The sequence below is a fragment of the Glycine soja genome, chromosome 2 (genome assembly GCF_004193775.1).
Source record: "Glycine soja cultivar W05 chromosome 2, ASM419377v2, whole genome shotgun sequence".
Classification (NCBI taxonomy): domain Eukaryota; kingdom Viridiplantae; phylum Streptophyta; class Magnoliopsida; order Fabales; family Fabaceae; genus Glycine; species Glycine soja.
This window is the reverse complement of record NC_041003.1, coordinates 5,921,901-5,943,374: the sequence shown is the minus strand read 5'-3', so window position 1 is coordinate 5,943,374 and position 21,474 is coordinate 5,921,901. Positions and strand designations below refer to the sequence as shown.

The following is a 21,474-nucleotide window of genomic DNA, read 5'->3' as shown; positions in this document are numbered from 1 at the left end:
GAAGTTCCTAAAAGAATTCTTATTATATTTGGACCAATAGTTGTTTAGAGAGAATTTGACAATTAAGTTCTATGAATCATTTCTCTTTTTCTTTTCGAAATCAGACACACTATAGACCCATTGTACCTTTTCAAAATAATTTGAATAGATGTATCTTTTCAAAAAGTTTTTCCTGAAATTTTCTCATTGATAATCGATTACACAGTTATATTTTGAAGGGTCATATGATCTTTCAAAGTATTTTTTTAAAGTGTCGTTACAGGTAATCAATTACAGACATTTGGTAATTGATTACAAGATTTAAAATTCAAATTTCAAAACCTTTTTGAAAAATCCATCAGTGTGAGATTCTTTTAACAAATAAACTAAGGCCTTATTTTTTTTCTTGATCTTGTTTGTTTGACTTTGAATTAATCTTGAAGCAATATTTGTTTGCTTAACCTTGAATGTTTTTTGAAACAATCTTGTTTGCTTATACTTTGGCATCATCAAAAATCTTTATACATTCATTCACATTCTCTCCATTTTTTATGATGATAATCATTATCAAGTAAATTCTTTTTTTACATCATCAAAATATCTATGATTCACAAGTTAGGCATGATATGATCTCCAAAATCAAAATTTTACCATCAAGACTCCATGCAAAAAGGCTATTGAAGTATATACAAATTCTTACTCGAAGAACAAAACAAAAATTGAATATATTGTGATGCTGCTCATTGAATATGACTAAGAAAGCGATAGTGACAAAAGAATTACAAACATGCATGTGTAGAAGGTACTGTTTTTTCCTTGGCATCTAATAATGCTTCAATTAAATCATAATCCTATTTTTCAGATTATGAAAATATTCATTCTATATACTGCAAAATCTTTAGGAATTCAATATTATATTCTAAAATCAGCAGATAAGTTTTGTTTCTTGTTCAGTCTCAACTTTAGGAGCAGTTTTCTTCAATGCAAGCTTTCGTTTATTTTGAATTTGGCGGACAAATTCAGAAGCTATTACATGTAGCTTCACATTAGGCTTACGAGTAGTGGCGATAGCAGTCCCTAACCCTGCCCTTCTCAATGCACGAGCTAAACACCTTTCACCAAATTGAAAATGAGAGGGGCATGCAGGAGGAACCATGGACCTCAATACTGGCTTATTACAAAAAGAAGGTCCTGTTGGCAAACTGAATAAAGCCAAGAACTTTGTCAGTGAAGTTGTCTATTCTATATAGATATTGTAAGTATTGCACATAAAAAAATAAAATGTAAGAAATGTCTCGTGTGTGATAAATATATATGATTCAAATAATTAAATGAAGGTACAAAGCTCTAATAATTGAACAAAGGAGCATGCCTTCTGACAAGAATCTCTTAAGTTAATTTCTTATTAAAAGGCAATGATCCATATTGAAAGAAAATGAGTAAGTCACTGTCTCCATAGGTAAAGTATGTACCTTGATTTCCATCAAATATAGAGAGCAAGACACAAAAAAACAAAGAGATATAAGAGATTATATTCTTCACAACAATTTCTAGTTTTTTACAAGTTTTAAGGCATCACTCTTTTACAATGGATACTGGTTAGTATTCCTACTCATTCTTATTTCTGAGAACTATGAATTCTCAAGATCCATATTCTAGATGTTTGAAACATGAATAGGTTTACATTAAATGGAAACAAACAGAAAGATTGATTTACTTACCCGTTGAGGGTATGAAGACTAGTATTCAGTACGGAACACGTATTCAATAGCTTAAACCGGAAAAATAGGCTAAAAAATCCAAGTTTTTATTTACAAGAAAGATCTTCCATATAGAACCTAAAAATGATATACTGCAACATGATTTATTGATTTAGTAAGTGTTGAAATGAACACTATTTCACAAGCACACTACTATGGTAGCATTCCTGTAAGTAATATAACATGCCAATCTCTAAAAGACATGTTGATTGGTAAAGTGCAGTGTGCTGAAAACTCAAGAATTTGAATCAAATTACTCTTTAAGACAACAAAATCTGACCAGTTCTGAATCATCCTTGAACTCGAAATGGATTCATTCTTTGTAAAACATAAGCAACTTTCATTTGACATCATTAGTCACAAGCCTTTTCTAATAATTAGATTTTGAGCAACTAAATTATGTACGCATTTTCAAACAGGAGGAACCACTCATTCTAAATTTTCAGAAACCACAACCTTTAAGTTGCAATTTGCATGAAGGCTCTCTTGCAATAACAAAATGGATTCACTGTTGCCATTCTTCTGCTTCATAGACTCAAGAAAGGTTTGAGTTGGCCATAAAAGGATTAATGTCACACATAAAGATGAATAGTGAGCCTCAAAAGAGCACAGAAGTTGAAAGTTTAAACACAAATTACATGGTTGTTATTTCTCTTAAAAATTCAATTAGAAAAGCATAGAAACGATCCAGAAGCAACACTGACTCTACAATCCATAGTTCTATACACATTACACGCTGGATCAAATTAGAATTAACCAAGCTTTTAACATAGGGAACATTATACAGTAAACCGAAGCACAATAAAGTGGTCAATTTTTCCACAGCCAAACAACCAATTTTGAGAAACAAAGAAAATCACGCCCTTTTTCTTCTTCCAGGAACATAATTAACCCCAGAAGCACACTATTCGAGCAAACAACCGAACCAATCTATACACATTTAATCGTTAAATTAGTCTTAGTGCGTGTTTGGCTTCACATCGGAGAAGTAATTCCGAATTCATAATTGATTTTGGATAAATTTTCACATGTTATGTTTCACCTTGGAAAAAAGTTCAAAAATTGGTTTTTGGGTAGGATAAAAAAATTTGTCGTGAGCTGTACACTTAACTTGGTTTTATAATAAACACATTCAAACATAGATCACACCACATCACTTCAAAATCAATTTCACCATTGCAGATCCAGACACGCACTTAAACAGTAGAATTAGTATTCGAAAAAAATTTGCAAGACAAGACTAACATTTGGGACTAAAAAAAAGAAGAAAATAGGACAACAAACTGAAAAGGTGTAATTTTCATCATTCACTTCACACTATCTTCAATTTCAATTTCAACAAGCACAAACCTACTTTCAATTGAAAAGAAAAAAACTTACTTTTTGGCAACGGCTTTGCATCCCTGGTAAAGCTTCTGTTTTGAATCGCCCAATATATGCGCATGACAGTAATTCGTCAAAGCCATGGCCTTGGTCTTGCAACCGCTAAAACGACACCGGACGATATCGTCACCACCAGAAACGACGCCGTTTTGGTCGTTGTTGTTGTTGTTGTCATCGTGATCCTCCTTGAAGGGGCTTTTGCCATAGGTCCAGCAGTAGTCTCTGTACTTTGACCTCAGCTCCTCCATCAGGGCCCAGTAGTGGGCCCGGTAGCACCGCCCCAGCTGCCTCACTCGCCGGAGCCGCCGCCGGAGCACCTCCTCCCGCGTCAGCACCCGCGACTTCGACAACGCCGCGTCGCACTCGCCGCCCTCGATTGTCACCGGCCGCGTTGGAGAGGAGGCTGAACCCGACTCGTCCATCGGTGCTGAGTCGCCCAACTCGGAACTCGGAAGGAAGAGTTCGTTACGGTTTTTGATTTTTTTGAGTTTGCTTTGACACTGCCAGCTATCGATTGCGACTCAAAGGAACAAATAGGAGTAGTGTTTGTTTTGTTAGTCTTCTAAAATATTAACTTTTTTTTTCTGCCTCTCAAAAATAAATATTAATTTTTTGCAATGTGCATAAAATTGTCATTGAAAGAGAATTAGAAAATCATTTAAGAAAGATAACCTTAATTTGCGCTCTTGGAAATAATTTAAAATATTATACAAATAAGTTTTTTTTATAACAATTATACAAATAAGTTAAGAAGTTGACTAAATATATTTTAATATTTTCCAAAAGAGTTTTTTTACCAGAAAATAAATTTATAATAGTATAAAGTTTTTTTTATTTTATTATCTCATTATATTATTTTTTTAATAATTGCTTTAAAAATAAACTAAATTGTAATTTTGTTATTCCTATAATTTTAATTTTCTTATTTTTAAATTAATCATTATGATTTCTTTTTAAAATTATACAATTTAAGTCCCTGGTTAGAATCGAAGTTTCTTTTATTTTCCTTTATCACTTAAACTAGTAAATTATTCTATTGTTTGAGTATGTTACATATATACCTTACTGTATGAATTAGATATTCTTAAAATATTTATTTGATGTCAAATATTATTTATACATAATAAAATTATTTTAAATAACTATATATAAATTTTTTTCACTTACCGATATGTAATTTGTTTACACTCAATATTTTTCAGTTTTTGAACTCTACATTAAAAACTCTTTAATTTTAGAATTTTGTTACATGGATCCTCTCTCAGGGATAAATGGTTACATTCACCTCCTTTTAAGTGTGAAAAGTGTTGTTACAGCGACCTCCTTAGGAGACGAAATCAAAGTAATGTTAAAAATGAAGACTTATGAAGTCAGTGTAATTTACTGTAAACTAAACTATATTACATATATATTTAACTTTTTAATATATAAAATAAAAAAAAAAACAAGGGGAAGTGAAAAAAGATTAAAAAATTGTGGAGACGGAGCATCACCGTTTCAATACAACATGCCGGTGGTGGGTCCACACAACGCTATTATTATTATTCAAAAAAACAATAAAAAAAAATAGAGGTTGAAGAAGCAACACAAGCACCAGTGTGAATACCCTAAATCGGAGTTTCAGTTTCACCCCTCTTTTCTCATCTCTAACATCATAGTCCTCAGAGGTACGGTCCCTTCCTCTAACCCCCCTTTTTTTCCTCGTAAATCTGAAATCTCACTTGTTGGATTCAAGTCCTTAGATGGAACCATCTGTTTTCGATTTGCAATATGTTTGTTGTTTTCTTGTTTCTCTTCTTTTCGGGTTTGGTTTGGTAAGTGGGTTTTGGTTACTCACTCCAAAAGTTTCCATCTTGGGTTGATTTGATTTGTAAACTGCATCTGGGTGTGTTAGTTGGTTGATGTGTTAATTTGCTATTTGAGTTGGGTTCTTTCATTTCATGTGTTGACTAGAAAGTTGAATCTGTGTTGACTGTTATTGACATGTTACTTTTTTTTTCTTTCTGATTTTGAAGCACTTTTCAATTACGGGTCTAACAAATTTTCGATTTCCAGAATAAAATGATTTTTTTTTTGGCGAGAATTTGTGTGGTTACTTATTGAATTCGTTTCTATCCTTTGGATTGATTCGTTTCCACTTAAATCTCATTTTTTGTTGTTGTGGAATTTGCATTTCAGGCTGATTGGTGCATACTAATTGTAGACAGGTTAAACTTTTCCTTTCTTATCATTGCTGTATTTTCAGTTTTGAGTCTAGATTTTTTAAACAAAAAAAAATAATTTGAATGGACTTATACTATGATCCAATTACAGATTATCATTTATGAAATGTATATTAACTTTTATAATAGTTTATTTTTTTTATAGGAGCTTTTATAATAGTTAAGTCATACTTGAGATGATTTTTTATTGGTTGAGAGTGTAAAAATCTTTACACTGACCATACTGGAAAATTATTTTTTTTTTCATCGAAAAGATATATTTTTCAGATTCTTTTTATTTACTGAATGCATGCTTATTGTAGTATTTTTTTTAAAAAAAAATATTATGATATGAAGGAACAACCTTTATTATAATGTTTTGGGAAATGCTTTTGGAGCTGTTGTTAAACATTTGATTTTCTGCATTGTGTATGGTTACAATTTTGGAATTTTGCAAACTTTCCCCTGCAGCACATATTGCAAACACTGTGTGTGGAATGCTTGCTTATTCACTTTACTCATGAAACATTGCATGATGGAAATTTTATTTATGTAAGAAAATGAAAAACTAACCACTGTTTCTTTTTCTTTTCTTTCTTTTTTCCATAGTCCAGAAATTCAACTTTGTTTGAGCCATTGTATGCAAATAAAATCTTTCAGTGTTATTCCATCAGTCTCTCTCGTGCATGTCTTGCGCAGTTTTTTGCTTGCCGCTTCTTTGTTATTTTATTTTTCATTACCAAATATGATGCCATCTTAGCTTGTGGGGATCTCAAGAATAATACTATAATTCTATGATTGTCTACCAACTCTGGGAAGACATTGCATATATAAGGACGCCAGCTACCAAGGTGTTATTTATAATGCACTGATATCTCTAAACATTGTTCAAGATGTGCCATTTATATGTAAAGTATAACCGTTAACAAGTAGTTTCACTCTCCATGTATGGCACACCACCATCATCTATTCATCTGTGTATTGATTTTAATGGGCTAAGTTTACTATTCCGATTCCATCATTGGTTCAGTAGGGGATCACCAGACATATCCAGTAAGATTTAACATGAAATCATGAATCGAATCCTCAACTACTCACTGTGCCTCCTTCATAGCCTAAACCCTGCCACTATTGTCTAAGTTCTGAACATTTCCCTCTCTTCCCATTTGCACTTGTCATTGTTGCCATTATCAATGTTTGTTACTCCTTGCTGCCCTTTCCCAATTTTTCTGCTGCACTCCACCATCAATCTCCTTCTTGGTAGATTTGTTTTCCTATCCTGTAAATAGTTTTTGAGTTTTCACACTTATTATTGTTGATTGAATGCCCATAAACTTGGGAGACTTTTGGGTTGGTGTTATTTCCTTGTTTGATGAAATCATCCATGGTGAAGTTTACCTCTTTGTGTTCTTAAACTTTGCTGTTATATAACTGAGCTGTTATCAATTTGTGGACACATAGGCTTCTTCTTTCTTAATCAACCTGGGTTAGTGGGTACTATAGTTGTGTTTTTTAATAGTGACAGGGGAGGAGAGTGAGTGTGCATCTGAAAAACAAAGGATGATAAAACTACGAACAGATATGTTGGATATCATTCATAAAAAAATGTTAATGGATGAATTGAATATTTATCAATTTAAGCAGGTCATGGCCTCATGGGTAGACTGGATATTTGAAAATTTACTTGATGGATCTTAAATGGGCTTTTCCCCGTCACTATAATCCAATCCAAAATACATCCACTCCATTTGTTTGCCACCACTAAACACCACCAATAGGCTTTGTTATTTTTAAGTCATGTCTTTTGTTTTAACAGATGCATCATTGCATATTAACTTGTTTATAAAAAAAGAATTCAATCACGATTCAATACCCATTAGAGGCTAAAATAGATTAAGATCTATATGGTGGCTAACTGGTTAAGTTGCTGTTTGCTGAATTTGTTATGTTTATAGGCTAGTCTTCCTATTATCACAAACAATGTCTGACAGTCAAGAATCTGACAAGAACATTGAGATATGGAAGATCAAGAAATTGATCAAGGCTCTGGAAGCTGCTCGAGGTAATGGTACCAGCATGATTTCTCTGATAATGCCTCCACGCGATCAAATTTCCCGGGTCACTAAGATGTTGGGAGATGAATTTGGAACTGCTTCAAACATCAAAAGTAGGGTGAACCGACAGTCTGTGTTGGGAGCCATTACTTCTGCTCAGCAGAGGTTGAAACTATATAACAAGGTCCCTCCAAATGGTTTGGTTCTTTACACTGGAACCATCGTCACTGAAGATGGCAAGGAAAAGAAGGTGACAATTGATTTTGAGCCTTTCAAACCTATCAATGCATCACTGTACCTCTGTGATAACAAGTTTCACACAGAAGCACTGAATGAACTTTTAGAATCTGATGACAAGTTTGGTTTCATTGTGATGGATGGAAATGGCACCCTTTTTGGGACTTTAAGTGGAAACACTCGTGAGGTGCTTCACAAATTTACTGTTGATCTACCAAAGAAGCATGGTAGAGGAGGTCAATCAGCTTTGCGTTTTGCTCGACTTAGGATGGAAAAGCGGCACAACTATGTTAGGAAAACTGCAGAACTTGCTACTCAGTTTTTCATCAATCCTGCCACCAGTCAACCTAATGTTTCTGGACTTATACTTGCTGGTTCTGCTGACTTCAAGACTGAGTTGAGTCAGTCAGATATGTTTGACCCTCGATTGCAAGCAAAAATATTGAATGTGGTAGATGTTTCTTATGGTGGGGAAAATGGATTCAATCAAGCTATTGAGCTATCTGCAGAGATTTTATCAAATGTGAAGTTCATTCAAGAGAAACGCTTGATAGGGAAATATTTTGAAGAGATCAGCCAGGACACTGGGAAATATGTCTTTGGGGTTGAGGACACTTTGAAGGCACTGGAGATGGGTGCTGTGGAAACACTCATTGTATGGGAAAATTTGGATATTAATAGGTATGTGCTGAAAAATGGTATCACTGGTGAGATTGTCATTAAGCACTTGAACAAGGAACAAGAGGCTAATCAAAGCAACTTCCGTGATTTGGCCACTTCTGCAGAGTTGGAAGTTCAGGAGAAGATGCCCTTGCTCGAGTGGTTTGCCAATGAGTACAAAAAATTTGGATGCTCCCTGGAATTTGTGACCAACAAATCTCAAGAGGGCTCCCAATTCTGCAGAGGGTTTGGTGGCATTGGTGGAATTCTTCGTTACCAGCTTGACATCAGATCATTTGATGAGTTATCTGATGATGGAGAAGTGTATGAGGATTCTGATTAAGTTCCTGTTACTGCAGAACCCTTACTTTGTTTTGGAAGATTGGGGCCTTCAAAAATGATTTGGATATTATTGATTATGGTTCTAAGACTTAGACTTTGCCCTTTGGTTTTTGATCCATAAGATGTGTATCATTCACTTTTTCCCTTTCCTATGCTTCATACATTTTGCATTTTTGCTATTAGTCCATGTATGCATATGGCAACTCTGCCAGATTGTGCGCTGATTCTTCAAGAAATAGCTCTCAGGAGGTCATGATTCGAAGTGTTTTATTCTAGATGAAGGTGGCATCTGGATTTTATACTATTTCTTGGTTACATGATTGATGATTCAAATAACTCGTGTTGCAGTCTTGTTAAGAGTTTTTAAAAAGTAATTATTTACTAATGTTTCTTCGCTTGTTGTGTAGTGTCAGTTGCATAATGAAGGGGAAACTAATATTTTCAATATACAACCAGAGGGAGTATTTGGACGTTGGAAGACTTCATTAAATAAATGTTTTATTAAGCTATTTATTTAAGTGCATCATTAATCTCGAAAGCTAACAATAATGAATTAACATTTCCCCTCTTATCTCTTTTGCTTGGTCACCAAAATTTGTAGCTTGTAGGAAATTTAATTAACCTTTTGCTACATTTGGTTAGCGAGCAAATGTTGAGGAAATTTAGAAGAGTAAACTTTTCGGGATTTAGGTATGTTAGGTTAACCAAGTAAAGGATAATTAAAAAATATATAAAAAGAAACATTTTTTTGCCTTCTTTCATTGTAATTTTTTCTCCCTCTTCATTACTCTTTTACCATTTCATGAGGTTAGGATTTTCCCTTATTTATACACTCTTTTCACGCGTTTAATACTTTTTGGACATATCTTTTTAGAAGTTGAGTTTAGACCTAACTCAACCCTAAAAGATAACTCATGAGTTGAAGGTTGTCCCTCCCTTATATATTTTATATTGGCTTTATCTCTAGTCGATGTGGAACTTAAATTTTTTTCAATTTAGTGAAACTATCCTTAAAATATTTTTTTATTTAATTAAAGATGAGTTTTAATCAAACTATCTCAAATGTAACAACACTGAGGATGAGTTTTGATGCTGTTACTATAATATGAGTTCATCATGCTTGGATAACCATGAAATTCACTTCTTGATGAGGCACGTAATGTTCTTCTTTCTTCATTTCTTGACTACTACAAGCATTGTAACTCATCCTTTTGTCATCTTTTGAAGCTTTTGTGACATCCTTAGTTTTCTCAATTTTGAAGTCATGTGAATGAGGCTGTTTCTCTTGCTCCCATAGTGTCCTGTTTTGTTATTTCTTCTTCTTTCTCTTCAACTTGAATTTCTTTGAATATAGTCATATTTTTATCCATAGAAATAAAGTATAGGGATCAAAAAGTTTTTTAATAATTTACTTAGCATGTCAATCAATTGAGTTAAACTTCCTTAATATTATTAAATAGTCATCTAATCAAACATTAGTATATATAATATTAATTTCACTTAAAAAACAAATTTATTCATTTTTATAATTTTTTTTTTAAAATAATTTATGATTAATTGATAATGTAATCTTCTTTGCATATGTATAAAAATTAAATGCTTATTTTTACAATAATTTTGTCAATCATTGTTCTCAATAAATAAAATATTTTTATAAAAAGTTAAATTAATTTACAAGTTCTTGAACTATGTGACAATTTTTAATTAGGTCCATGCATTTCCTTTTTTTTCAATTAATTAAGTCTCTAAACTTGTATTGAGTTTTTAATAACAGGATAACTTTTTCATATTATAAATATAATAATAATATTTTTAACCTTATGATATTTTTAATAATATTAATTTATACATAAATTATAATACAACTATTTTACATTCATTAATAGAAATAGAACATTTTCAAAAAGTGTCCATAAAGTTATCGAATTTTACATGGACTTTATTTAATTTCAAGAGAAAAGATTTTTAAGAATTGTTTTCTTTCTTATTAAACTGCACAATCTTTGTTATAATAAGTATTCATGTTTAATCATACATTTTTATTCTTTTAAAAAATATTACTTATTATTTAACTAATTACAAACAACATCTGGAAGCCTAAAACAACCAATAACATAAGAGGAGATAGTCTGAACAACAACTTTGATCAAGGTTTTCCTACCAGCCAAAGATAAACTTCTCCTTCCATCCTTTAAATTTCTTCCACACCCTATCCTTATCCACTTGAGATTTGGGTCTTCCAATAATAATAGGAAGACCCAAATAAATTGTGTTACTTTCCATAGCCTTTAAATCAAGGAGGCTTTGGAGCTATCTCTGTCAGGAACTAGAAACATTTTAGTTACAAGAAAGTTCTGGCTTGTTTAGGTTATCTTTCTGACCCGAAGCCTTCTCATACTTCATTAGGATATGGGCAGAATATGAAATTTCCTCAACAAAAATGATGTGGGAAATAACAGGTCCTCTTGGAGAAATCTTTAAACTACAGTTGAAAGAGTTTCAGCACACAATATGAATAAATAGAGAAAGAAAGCGTCTCCCTGTCTCAAGTCTCTTTGAGAACATGAGGTGACACAGTTAAGAAAAGCCATATCAAGCTTGAGAGCCATAAAGCCCTTCTTGTCCCTTTTCTTTTTTGATATCCGTAGTGAAAAGCGTCAAAAGCTACTTGAATTGTTTCATTCTATTGGCAATGGCTTTTGTGATAATTTTGAACACCACATTACATAAACTTATGGGTCTAAACTTAGTAGCTTGAGTTAGCATTTTGCACTTAGGAATGGAGACAATAAAAGTTTTGTTCATACCAATACTTTTGCTTAACTTGCTCAACTTCTAGTTCTTGTTTCGCTTGAGGGTTTCACTCTACCTTGAACAAGGTTAGCCACTTATTCCATATCTACTGGATTGGAAGTAGAGAAGAGGTTTTGAAAGTAGCTTGTCAAGACCATTCCCTATCCTTTCTTTCCCTCTGCCAAGATCGTCAACAATATGCTGTATAGAAATACTACTAATTGAAACTAATTCTATTCGCTTTGTGCAAAATCTATTCTCCTATCTTTCATACCAAAATATATTCGTAACCAGAATTACCTTAAAAATTGTTACAGAAAAGTATATTTTTAATTAAATAATAATTTATAATATTAAAATAAGTTATATAAATTAGTGACGAGGTTAAATATAGAAAAAATAAGATAAAAAATATACGAAAGACAAAAAGTGATTGTATGAAAACTATAAATAAATAGTAAATTATATAATTTATTTATTAAATATTTTAATTTTTATATTTATTAGATAAATTTATTGTGTATAAATAAAATTTAATATTAAATAAATATATTTTTTTAAAATTAACTCATACGGTAATGTATATATGTAATATACTCAAACAAATAGAATAATTTATTAGTTTAAGTGGTAAAAAAAAATAAAAGAAACTTTGGTTCTAACGACTAACGAGGAACCATATTTGCATAATTGAGAAATCAAAATTATGAGAAATATAGAAGTATCAAAATTATAATTGGATTTAATTTTAAATTAATAATTAAAAAATTATTTGAACCAAACAAAAAATTATAATGAGATAATAATATATAAAAAAAATTTATATTATAAATATATTTTATGGTAAAAAACAACTCATTTGTATAATTGTTGAAAAAAAAATTTATTTGTATAATATTTTAAATTATTTCCAAGAGCGCAAATTAAGGTTATCTTTCTTAAATGATTTTCTAATTCTCTTTCAATGACAATTTTATGCACATTGCAAAAAATTAATATTTATTTTTGAGAGGCAGAAAAAAAAAGTTAATATTTTAGAAGACTAACAAAACAAACACTACTCCTATTTGTTCCTTTGAGTCGCAATCGATAGCTGGCAGTGTCAAAGCAAACTCAAAAAAATCAAAAACCGTAACGAACTCTTCCTTCCGAGTTCCGAGTTGGGCGACTCAGCACCGATGGACGAGTCGGGTTCAGCCTCCTCTCCAACGCGGCCGGTGACAATCGAGGGCGGCGAGTGCGACGCGGCGTTGGCGAAGTCGCGGGTGCTGACGCGGGAGGAGGTGCTCCGGCGGCGGCTCCGGCGAGTGAGGCAGCTGGGGCGGTGCTACCGGGCCCACTACTGGGCCCTGATGGAGGAGCTGAGGTCAAAGTACAGAGACTACTGCTGGACCTATGGCAAAAGCCCCTTCAAGGAGGATCACGATGACAACAACAACAACAACGACCAAAACGGCGTCGTTTCTGGTGGTGACGATATCGTCCGGTGTCGTTTTAGCGGTTGCAAGACCAAGGCCATGGCTTTGACGAATTACTGTCATGCGCATATATTGGGCGATTCAAAACAGAAGCTTTACCAGGGATGCAAAGCCGTTGCCAAAAAGTAAGTTTTTTTCTTTTCAATTGAAAGTAGGTTTGTGCTTGTTGAAATTGAAATTGAAGATAGTGTGAAGTGAATGATGAAAATTACACCTTTTCAGTTTGTTGTCCTATTTTTTTCTTTTTTTTAGTCCCAAATGTTAGTCTTGTCTTGCAATTTTTTTTAGAATACTAATTCTACTGTTTAAGTGCGTGTCTGGATCTGCAATGGTGAAATTGATTTTGAAGTGATGTGGTGTGATCTATGTTTGAATGTATTTATTATAAAACCAGGTTAAGTGTACAGCTCACGACAAATTTTTTTATCCTACCCAAAAACCAATTTTTGAACTTTTTTCCAAGGTGAAACATAACATGTGAAAATTTATCCGAAATCAATTATGAATTCGGAATTACTTCTCCGATGTGAAGCCAAACACGCACTAAGACTAATTTAACGATTAAATGTGTATAGATTGGTTCGGTTGTTTGCTCGAATAGTGTGCTTCTGGGGTTAATTATATTCCTAGAAGAAGAAAAAGGGCGTGATTTTCTTTGTTTCTCAAAATTGGTTGTTTGGCTGTGGAAAAATTGACCACTTTATTGTGCTTCACTTTACTGTATAATGTTCCCTATGTTAAAAGCTTGGTTAATTCTAATTTGATCCAGCGTGTAATGTGTATAGAACTATGGATTCTAGAGTCAGTGTTGCTTCTGGGTCGTTTCTATGCTTTTCTAATTGAATTTTTAAGAGAAATAACAAGCATGTAATATGTGTTTAAACTTTCAACTTCTGTGCTCTTTTGAGGCTCACTATTCATCTTTATGTGTGACATTAATCCTTTTATGGCCAACTCAAACCTTTCTTGAGTCTATGAAGCAGAAGAATGGCAACAGTGAATCCATTTTGTTATTGCAAGAGAGCCTTCATGCAAATTGCAACTTAAAGGTTGTGGGTTCTGAAAATTTAGAATGAGTGGTTCCTCCTGTTTGAAAATGCGTACATAATTTAGTTGCTCAAAATCTAATTATTAGAAAAGGCTTGTGACTAATGATGTCAAATGAAAGATGCTTATGTTTTACAAAGAATGAATCCATTTCGAGTTCAAGGATGATTCAGAACTGGTCAGATTTTGTTGTCTTAAAGAGTAATTTGATTCAAATTCTTGTGTTTTCAGCACACTGCACTTTACCAATCAACATATCTTTTAGAGATTGACATGTTATGTTATTCACAGGAATGCTACCATAGTAGTGTGCTTGTGAAATAGTGTTCATTTCAACACTTACTAAATCATAAATCATGTTATCATTTTTAGGTTCCATATGGAAGATCTTTCTTGTGAATAAAAACTTAAATTTTTTAGCCTATTTTGCCAGATTAAGCTATTGAATACATGTTCTGTACTGAATACTAGTCTTCATATCCACAACTGGTAAATCAATCTCTCTGTCTGTTTCCATCATCTAGAATAAGCATCATGAGAATTCATAGTTCTCAGTAATAAGAATGAGTAGCAATACTAACCATTATCCATTGTAAAAGAGTGATACCTTAAAACTTGTAGAAAACTAGAAATTGCTACGAAGAATATAATCATATCTCTTTGCTTTTTTTTATGTCTTGCTCTCTATATTTGATGGAAATCAAGATACATTCTTTACCAGTGGAGACAGTGACTTACTCATTTTCTTTCAATATGGATCATTGCCTTTTAACAAGCAATTAACTTAAGAGATTCTTTCTCAGAAGGCATGCTCCTTTGTTCAATTATTAGAGCTTTGTCCCTTCATTTAGTTATTTGAATCATATATATTTGTCACACACGAGACATTTCTTACATTTTATTTTTTTATTTGTAATACTTACAATATCTAGATAGAGTAGACAACTTCACTGACAAAGTTCTTGGCTTTATTCAGTTTGCCAACAGGACCTTCTTTTTGTAATAAGCCAGTATTGAGGTCCATGGTTCCTCCTGCATGCCCCTCTCATTTTCAATTTGGTGAAAGGTGTTTAGCTCGTGCATTGAGAAGGGCAGGGTTAGGGACTGCTATCGCCACTACTCGTAAGCCTAATGTGAAGCTACATGTAATAGCTTCTGAATTTGTCCGCCAAATTCAAAATAAACGAAAGCTTGCATTGAAGAAAACTGCTCCTAAAGTTGAGACTGAACAAGAAACAAAACTTATCTGCTGATTTTAGAATATAATATTGAATTCCTAAAGATTTTGCAGTGTATAGAATGAATATTTTCATAATCTGAAAAATAGGATTATGATTTTATTGAAGCATTAGATGCTAAGAAAAAAAAAGTACCTCCTACACATGTATGTTTGTAAAAAAAATTGTCGTTATCACTTTCTTAGTCATTCAATGAGCAGCATCACAATATTTTCAATTGTTGTTTTGTTCTTCGAGTAAGAATTTGTATATACTTCAATAGCCTTTTTGCATGGAGTCTCGATCCTTTAACAATATGTTGGATAAGGCGTTTTTATTTCCCTTGAAAATAAGAAGTAAAGCCTGGATAAAATAATGTTAAACCTGGCGAGTATTTTCAGCTGGCCTTGACCTGGCAAGTTTACGTTTCCATCCCTAAGGTTTACTTTGAAAGGTGCGAAGTAAAATATATATCTCTAGCCTCTAAGCTGTCCATTGCCAAGCCTTGGACCTTTTGCGAGACAAACTTCATACAACGTTTTTTGAATGAAATGAGTGGTGCCCTGAAGACACGGGGGAAAGAGTACTGACGACAGATTTAGATGATTAAGAGCGTGTTTGAATTGTTGGTATTAACCTCCATTTTCAAGAAGTATCATCTTCCTTGCTTCTATGTTAAAGTTGTCTCTTACCTTTTGCTGTAGCAAAATTGCTAAAGATGCAAACACGTACTAAGTTACCTTGGTATAAACTGTCTAAGTAAAAAACACGTCAAAGACTAGTAAGTATAGCCAAAAATTTAAAGAGGCTGCATGGTTAAACCACATCATTAATTCTTTAATATATCTGTGTTTAGAAACACGTTGCAACTGTGTTCAACGGAAAAAATTGACATTCTGATGCAAAAAAGTCAAAGCATTTTGGTTGTTGCTTCTGCATTATGTTCGCTTCAACTCTTTCACAAACACACAATATGTAGCCAAATGATGAATCTTTGTGGATGTTAGAGGCTTAGAATTTCAATAGATTAAAGTTCAAGACAAAAAAAGTCATATAATATGAGTTACTCATGTTTAAATATCTTCGCTCTTTTACTTTTATAATTTTGATACTCTAATTTATTAGTAAAGTTTTATTTGATAGTATCAAAGATAAGATACTCAGCCTACTTAACATCTATTTGAAGATATGATTAAATTATCTCTCTATGTAAAAATATAAGGTTGACTTGATGATAAAGAGTGGAAGGAGAGAGATATATATATATCATGAATTTGAATTCTCCTGCTAACAAAAATAAATTAATTAACGACTAATATTTATTGATAAAAAAAAACTCTATGTAATTATTGATGGATCTAATGCAATACTCAACGTACGATTTCATTTTCGTCTTTAAATTCTCTATTGTGAATATGATCTTTTGGATTCTCATTTTACACATCTTGATTAGTTGTTAATCGGAAGTTTAAATTTCAATTCATTTTTTAAATTAGAATACTAATTTTGAAGAAGAGAAGTTTGATAGACAAGTATGAGATGAATATACAAATTTGTTGGAGATGCCTGAGAATTAGTCATACAAAAAGCAAAATCCAATTGCCTTATAAATGGATCATTGAGGTTTAATGTATTTGCCTATAGCCGTTACTCCAAGGAACAAACATCAAATTGAAACGACTTTATAAGTCACACTTAACTTATAATTGTGTGTATTAGTATTAACGCCATAATTCTATCAAAAACTTTCATTAAGAACTCTAGGTCAAAATATATTGTCATTGGCTATTATTTAATTTGGGATCATGTAACCTTAACAAATGTAAGCATAAAGTGATTGATGTTGACCGTCATTAATGGACTACAATAGTGTGCATAGACCCAAAACTCAGACTATCAAAATAAAACTAATAAAGCCGGATAAAGCTAAAAGAAAATATAAGAAATAATATCATAAATAAGTTTGAATATATGACATCCATTAGTTGTTATAGTATATAAAAGCTGGAATTTAAATTATATATAGTGTGGATACCTTAACAGTGATTTTTTGGTGGCGGATCTAGGATACTAACTTAGTGGAAACAATTTATTTTCAAAAAATAAATTAAAATAATAATAAATATTATTATCACGGAATGGAATAAAATTTGTAGCTAAATAAATTGTATAGTATACATAGTGCTAAAAATGGAACGAAACATAAGAAATAAGTTAGTCAATAAATTAACTTTAAAAAAAAGTTAGTCAATAAAAAATAAAAATTTACAAGAAAGTGAGAAATTGGAGATAATGGGTTCAAAAATATAAAAATAAGGGGCAAAATACAAAAACTTTAGATATTTATTTATAATTTTCTCAAAGTGAGGGAGTGTATTTGTACAACCTCACTTCTACATAATTATGTTACCATTGATGCCTTTTTTCCATTTTAGTACCTTTGATATATTGTTAACTTCGAAATTAATCTTCACTTTGACACTACCAAGATTGTATGTCGTGTTTGAGAGGATAACTAGCCAAGTTTTCTATAATTTATATCATTAATTGAAATCCGAGCTTTGAAAGAATGTATATTATAATCGACTAATTTAATCAAATTTCTTAATATTTACGAATTAGTTAATTAAATCTTATATTTTCTTTATCTTAAAATAAGTATCGTTTTAGTTTGTTTTACATATAACAAGAAACACTAATAAATAAATGAAAAAAATAATAATTTTACAAAATTAAAATTAATCTCATTAAATAGATAAAATAAATAGTATTAATATTAGATTTAAAAACTAAAGTGATTGGTAAAAAAACAATTAATATTACATTAAAAAGATAAATGCAATACTTATTTCGACAAATTTTTTTCTCAATTACGAGACTTATTTTAAAACGTGAAGTAATAAGGAACGAAGGAAGTAGTACTCCGTTCATCTATCTCATGTTTATATACATTTAATGAGCATGAGCATTAGCATCTAGGAAGTTGTACTTAATTAATAGTAGCTTAGGGAATGATCTCCTCCAAGTCTAATACGAGACTATAATAATATGGATGACATGCAAAGCCAATGCACTACTACATTCTCTTGAATAAGAAGCTGTTTCATTCTACGAGTTCTCTCTTTCTCTCAAAATTCACCCCTTTAAAGTGCTGCCTCCTGTCCTAGGAAATATAACTGCAACTGTAAGCCTACCTGTTAGACAAAAAATGGTGTACAGAGACCACTGCCAGAAAACATTACATTGTTGAAGCCAACTTTAACAAGAAAGGACAGACAAGAGGCCACTCCCACTCCCACTCTTTTTGCCGTTTTTCTTCTCAAGCTTTGAACAACAGAGAAACAATATAATCCCAAGAATATATCATCATTTTCTCCAAACTTTAATGTTATTGATAGTGAGTGATGTCACAAAACCTCCAGATTTGAATGTGTGATATACTTTAGTATGAATTTTTTTTTATCCTTCAAAAGTACAACATATACATGTATCTTCTAGTGCAATTTTCAAAGCTGACTACATCAAGAATGGCTGGATTGAAGCAAGTAATAAGAAACTTCATCCTGTATGCTTTCTCTTCTTTGAACCCTTGCCACCAGAGAAAACTCCTGTGGCATACCGTGAATTGGCAAGCTCCCGAGGCACAGCTGCTCCACCAGATTTCAGAACTTCAATTAATTCTGAAAATATATTCTTATTCTCCTCATTCACAAAAACTATGCCTTGACCTTCCTCTCCCATTCTAGATGCCCTTCCAATCTGATGTACATACTCCTTAATGTTATTAGGCATGTCAAATACAATCACCTGCCTTACACCAAGCAGATCAACCCCCCTACCCAAAACTCCAGTAGCCACAACCACGGGGACCTCCCCCACCAAAAGGGACTGCATTGTTTCTCTCCTTTCCTTCATAGACTTCTCCCCATGAATGGAAACTGCTTTAATTCCTGTGGAAACTGTAATTGCATTAGCCAGGAGATCTGCCCCAAGTCTGGAGCCAACATATACTACAACAGGTGGCTTAAAATGCTTCTTACTTTCCAAAATTTCAAACAGCTTCTGCTTCTTTTCCTTTGACTCTACCCAAATAGCTAGCTGCTTCACAGCCTTATTCGGTGTATTAGGTTCTCCAACAGAGATAACCACCGTACCTTTCGCCAGAGTGTTAATCATCTTCTCTAAATCATTAGACATTGTAGCAGAATACATCAAGACCTGAGGTTGTGACAGAGCCCTATATATCTGCATGACCTGATCTCTAAAGCCCCTTTGCAGCATACAGTCCACCTCATCCACAACGAAAGTCATCACATCATCTAAGTCAATCTCATGCTTCGTTAAAAGATCAACAAGCCTTCCTGGGGTTCCTACAATCAATTCCACCCCTTGTTGAATGCGATGGAGTTGTCCAGCCATGGCATCACCGCCAACCACAAGAGCGGTTTTGAAAGGCATACCCTTTCCAAGCAACTTAGCATGCTCTTCAACCTGCATACAGAGCTCTCTGGTAGGAGTTAACACCAAAGCTAAAGGATTCTTCTTATCTGAAACATATTGTCGACGATGAATCGCACAACGAGAAACTATTGGAATAAGAAACGAAGCAGACTTCCCAGATCCTGTATCGGCCAAAAGGAGCATGCTTTTTCCCGTCAAAGCAGCTGGGATTGCTTGCATCTGGACAGGTGTAGGCATTTCATATCCTGCTGCTTCTATATTGTGAAGAAGCTTGTCAGGGAGGTTACAGGCAGAGAATGACAAAACCGGTGCCACTACATCACCCTTCACATGAATGTCAAGTTTCTTTCTAAGATCACTAGCCATAGATGCAGTCCCCGATTCGTAATCAGCATCTTTAACATAAAAGCACTCATCAGCTGCAGGAATCCTTTTAGGTGGTGGAGACGACGATTTGGCAATCCTGCAAAGCAGTGCTTGTTTGCACTCCAAACTGCAAACATCATCATCAGTTTCATCACATATGTATTCACCGTAGCGGCCGCATATAATACACTTGGGCTCACCTGGCAGAGCCAGTCTTTGGTCCCTAGACCTCAACTTGACCTCATCTTCAGCATCTAAAATCACAAACAGAAAAAATGAACTCAATTGGTTTGGTATTTTCCGAATTCCAAAAACACGCCTCTTGAAGGCGTAACATTCTAGATCAAGGCATCAAAAGTAATAAAAAAAATTCTTTAAAATGAAAATATCACAAAGATTATTCAATAAACCCTGAATTCCACCCATGAAGTATTACCCTCTCTTCTAAATGGTTCATAAAGTAAGAAAATTACATAAGTAATCCCCTAAATAATAGAAATCATGTTAAGTAATCCCCTAAATAATAGAAATCATGTTAAGTAATCCCCCAAATATTGAGAAACCCTTTAAATTAGTGCCTGAACGTTAGTAAAATATATCAACTTAGGAACTAAACTGATAGGTATTCCATTCTTAAGAGATTACTTATATAATTTTAGTCCTTCAGAGACAACTTACTAGAGAAAATAATACTTGAGGGACCAAATTAGAAGTTTATTCTCAATATACTGAACAAGCAGTGAGTCTAACAAAAGTATTTATCCCACTACGCGGATTAAACTCACAATTTTGTTTTGTGAAAAACCAAATTCTCTAATAACGTTGATGGATGAGAAAAAAAGAAAAGTGCATAAATTGAAGCATGTAAATCAAAATTAAGGCGAATAACTAAGAAGCATTACCATTGGGTGCATCGGTATCGGTAGCGAGAGATGGGTCATTGTGATTGGCGTCAGAATCGGTCATGGTGGAAAAAGGATGCAGAAGAAGAAGAAGGAGAAGAATAAGAGGGTAAGTTCGGTTAATCTACGTTAGGGGGTTATGAAAATAAAGAGTGCCCCTTTGCAGCTGTGCGCAATGCTTCAATTGCTCAAAGAACTGAAGTTGAAATTGGATTCCGAATGATTCAGGGACACTAATAACACTCCTGCATAGGGGAAATGGGAACAGAAAAAACATAAGAATAAATAATATTTTTGTTTTTAAATATATAATTTATCGATAAATATATTTATAAAAGATAAAAATATAAAATTTAGAATAATTTACTAACGATAAATTGCTATTTACTCAAAAAATAACTTATTAAAGAAGGTGATTTTTCCTAAAACGACACTAACATTTGAATTGAGTTTAATGTCATGCATTTGAACTCACACAATAACAATTTTATATTATTATTTAATCATAAATGATGATGATTTTATAATTTAATGATTTTTAATATATAATTATTTTTCTCTTGAATTATTAGTATAATGACTAATAATACTAAA

At 32.8% G+C, this 21,474-nt stretch overlaps 4 protein-coding genes across 6 annotated transcripts; 2 read left to right on the top strand and 2 right to left on the bottom strand.

The window, feature by feature from the left end:
* Nucleotides 1-688: 688 nt before the first annotated feature.
* LOC114383227 (INO80 complex subunit D-like) lies at nt 689-3,649 on the bottom strand. Its single transcript, XM_028342855.1, has 2 exons — nt 3,120-3,649; nt 689-1,181 (listed from the first exon to the last, which is right to left on the bottom strand). Exons 1-2 carry the CDS (start codon nt 3,542-3,544, stop codon nt 905-907), a joined length of 702 nt encoding a protein of 233 aa, XP_028198656.1. The 5' UTR covers nt 3,545-3,649; the 3' UTR covers nt 689-904.
* Nucleotides 3,650-4,632: 983 nt separating this feature from the next.
* On the top strand, nt 4,633-8,952 carry LOC114383212 (eukaryotic peptide chain release factor subunit 1-3). Of its 2 annotated transcripts, XM_028342845.1 has the most exons (3): nt 4,679-4,789; nt 5,301-5,329; nt 7,279-8,952. In XM_028342845.1, the coding sequence occupies exon 3, from the start codon at nt 7,304-7,306 to the stop codon at nt 8,615-8,617; it is 1,314 nt and encodes a 437-aa protein (XP_028198646.1). In that variant the 5' UTR covers nt 4,679-4,789; nt 5,301-5,329; nt 7,279-7,303; the 3' UTR covers nt 8,618-8,952. The 2 variants fall into 2 exon arrangements, with proteins under 2 accessions (XP_028198641.1, XP_028198646.1); XM_028342840.1 differs by lacking the exon at nt 5,301-5,329 and having other exon boundaries at nt 4,633-4,789.
* A 3,534-nt stretch (nt 8,953-12,486) lies between these two features.
* LOC114383202 (INO80 complex subunit D-like) lies at nt 12,487-15,399 on the top strand. Its single transcript, XM_028342829.1, has 2 exons — nt 12,487-13,012; nt 14,911-15,399. Exons 1-2 carry the CDS (start codon nt 12,588-12,590, stop codon nt 15,185-15,187), a joined length of 702 nt encoding a protein of 233 aa, XP_028198630.1. The 5' UTR covers nt 12,487-12,587; the 3' UTR covers nt 15,188-15,399.
* Nucleotides 15,400-18,048: 2,649 nt separating this feature from the next.
* LOC114383189 (DEAD-box ATP-dependent RNA helicase 41-like) lies at nt 18,049-21,120 on the bottom strand. Of its 2 annotated transcripts, XM_028342817.1 has the most exons (3): nt 20,881-20,934; nt 20,179-20,232; nt 18,049-20,105 (listed from the first exon to the last, which is right to left on the bottom strand). In XM_028342817.1, exon 3 carries the CDS (start codon nt 19,976-19,978, stop codon nt 18,710-18,712), a length of 1,269 nt encoding a protein of 422 aa, XP_028198618.1. In that variant the 5' UTR covers nt 19,979-20,105; nt 20,179-20,232; nt 20,881-20,934; the 3' UTR covers nt 18,049-18,709. The 2 variants fall into 2 exon arrangements, with proteins under 2 accessions (XP_028198618.1, XP_028198610.1); XM_028342809.1 differs by having other exon boundaries at nt 18,049-20,232; nt 20,881-21,120.
* Nucleotides 21,121-21,474: the final 354 nt, after the last annotated feature.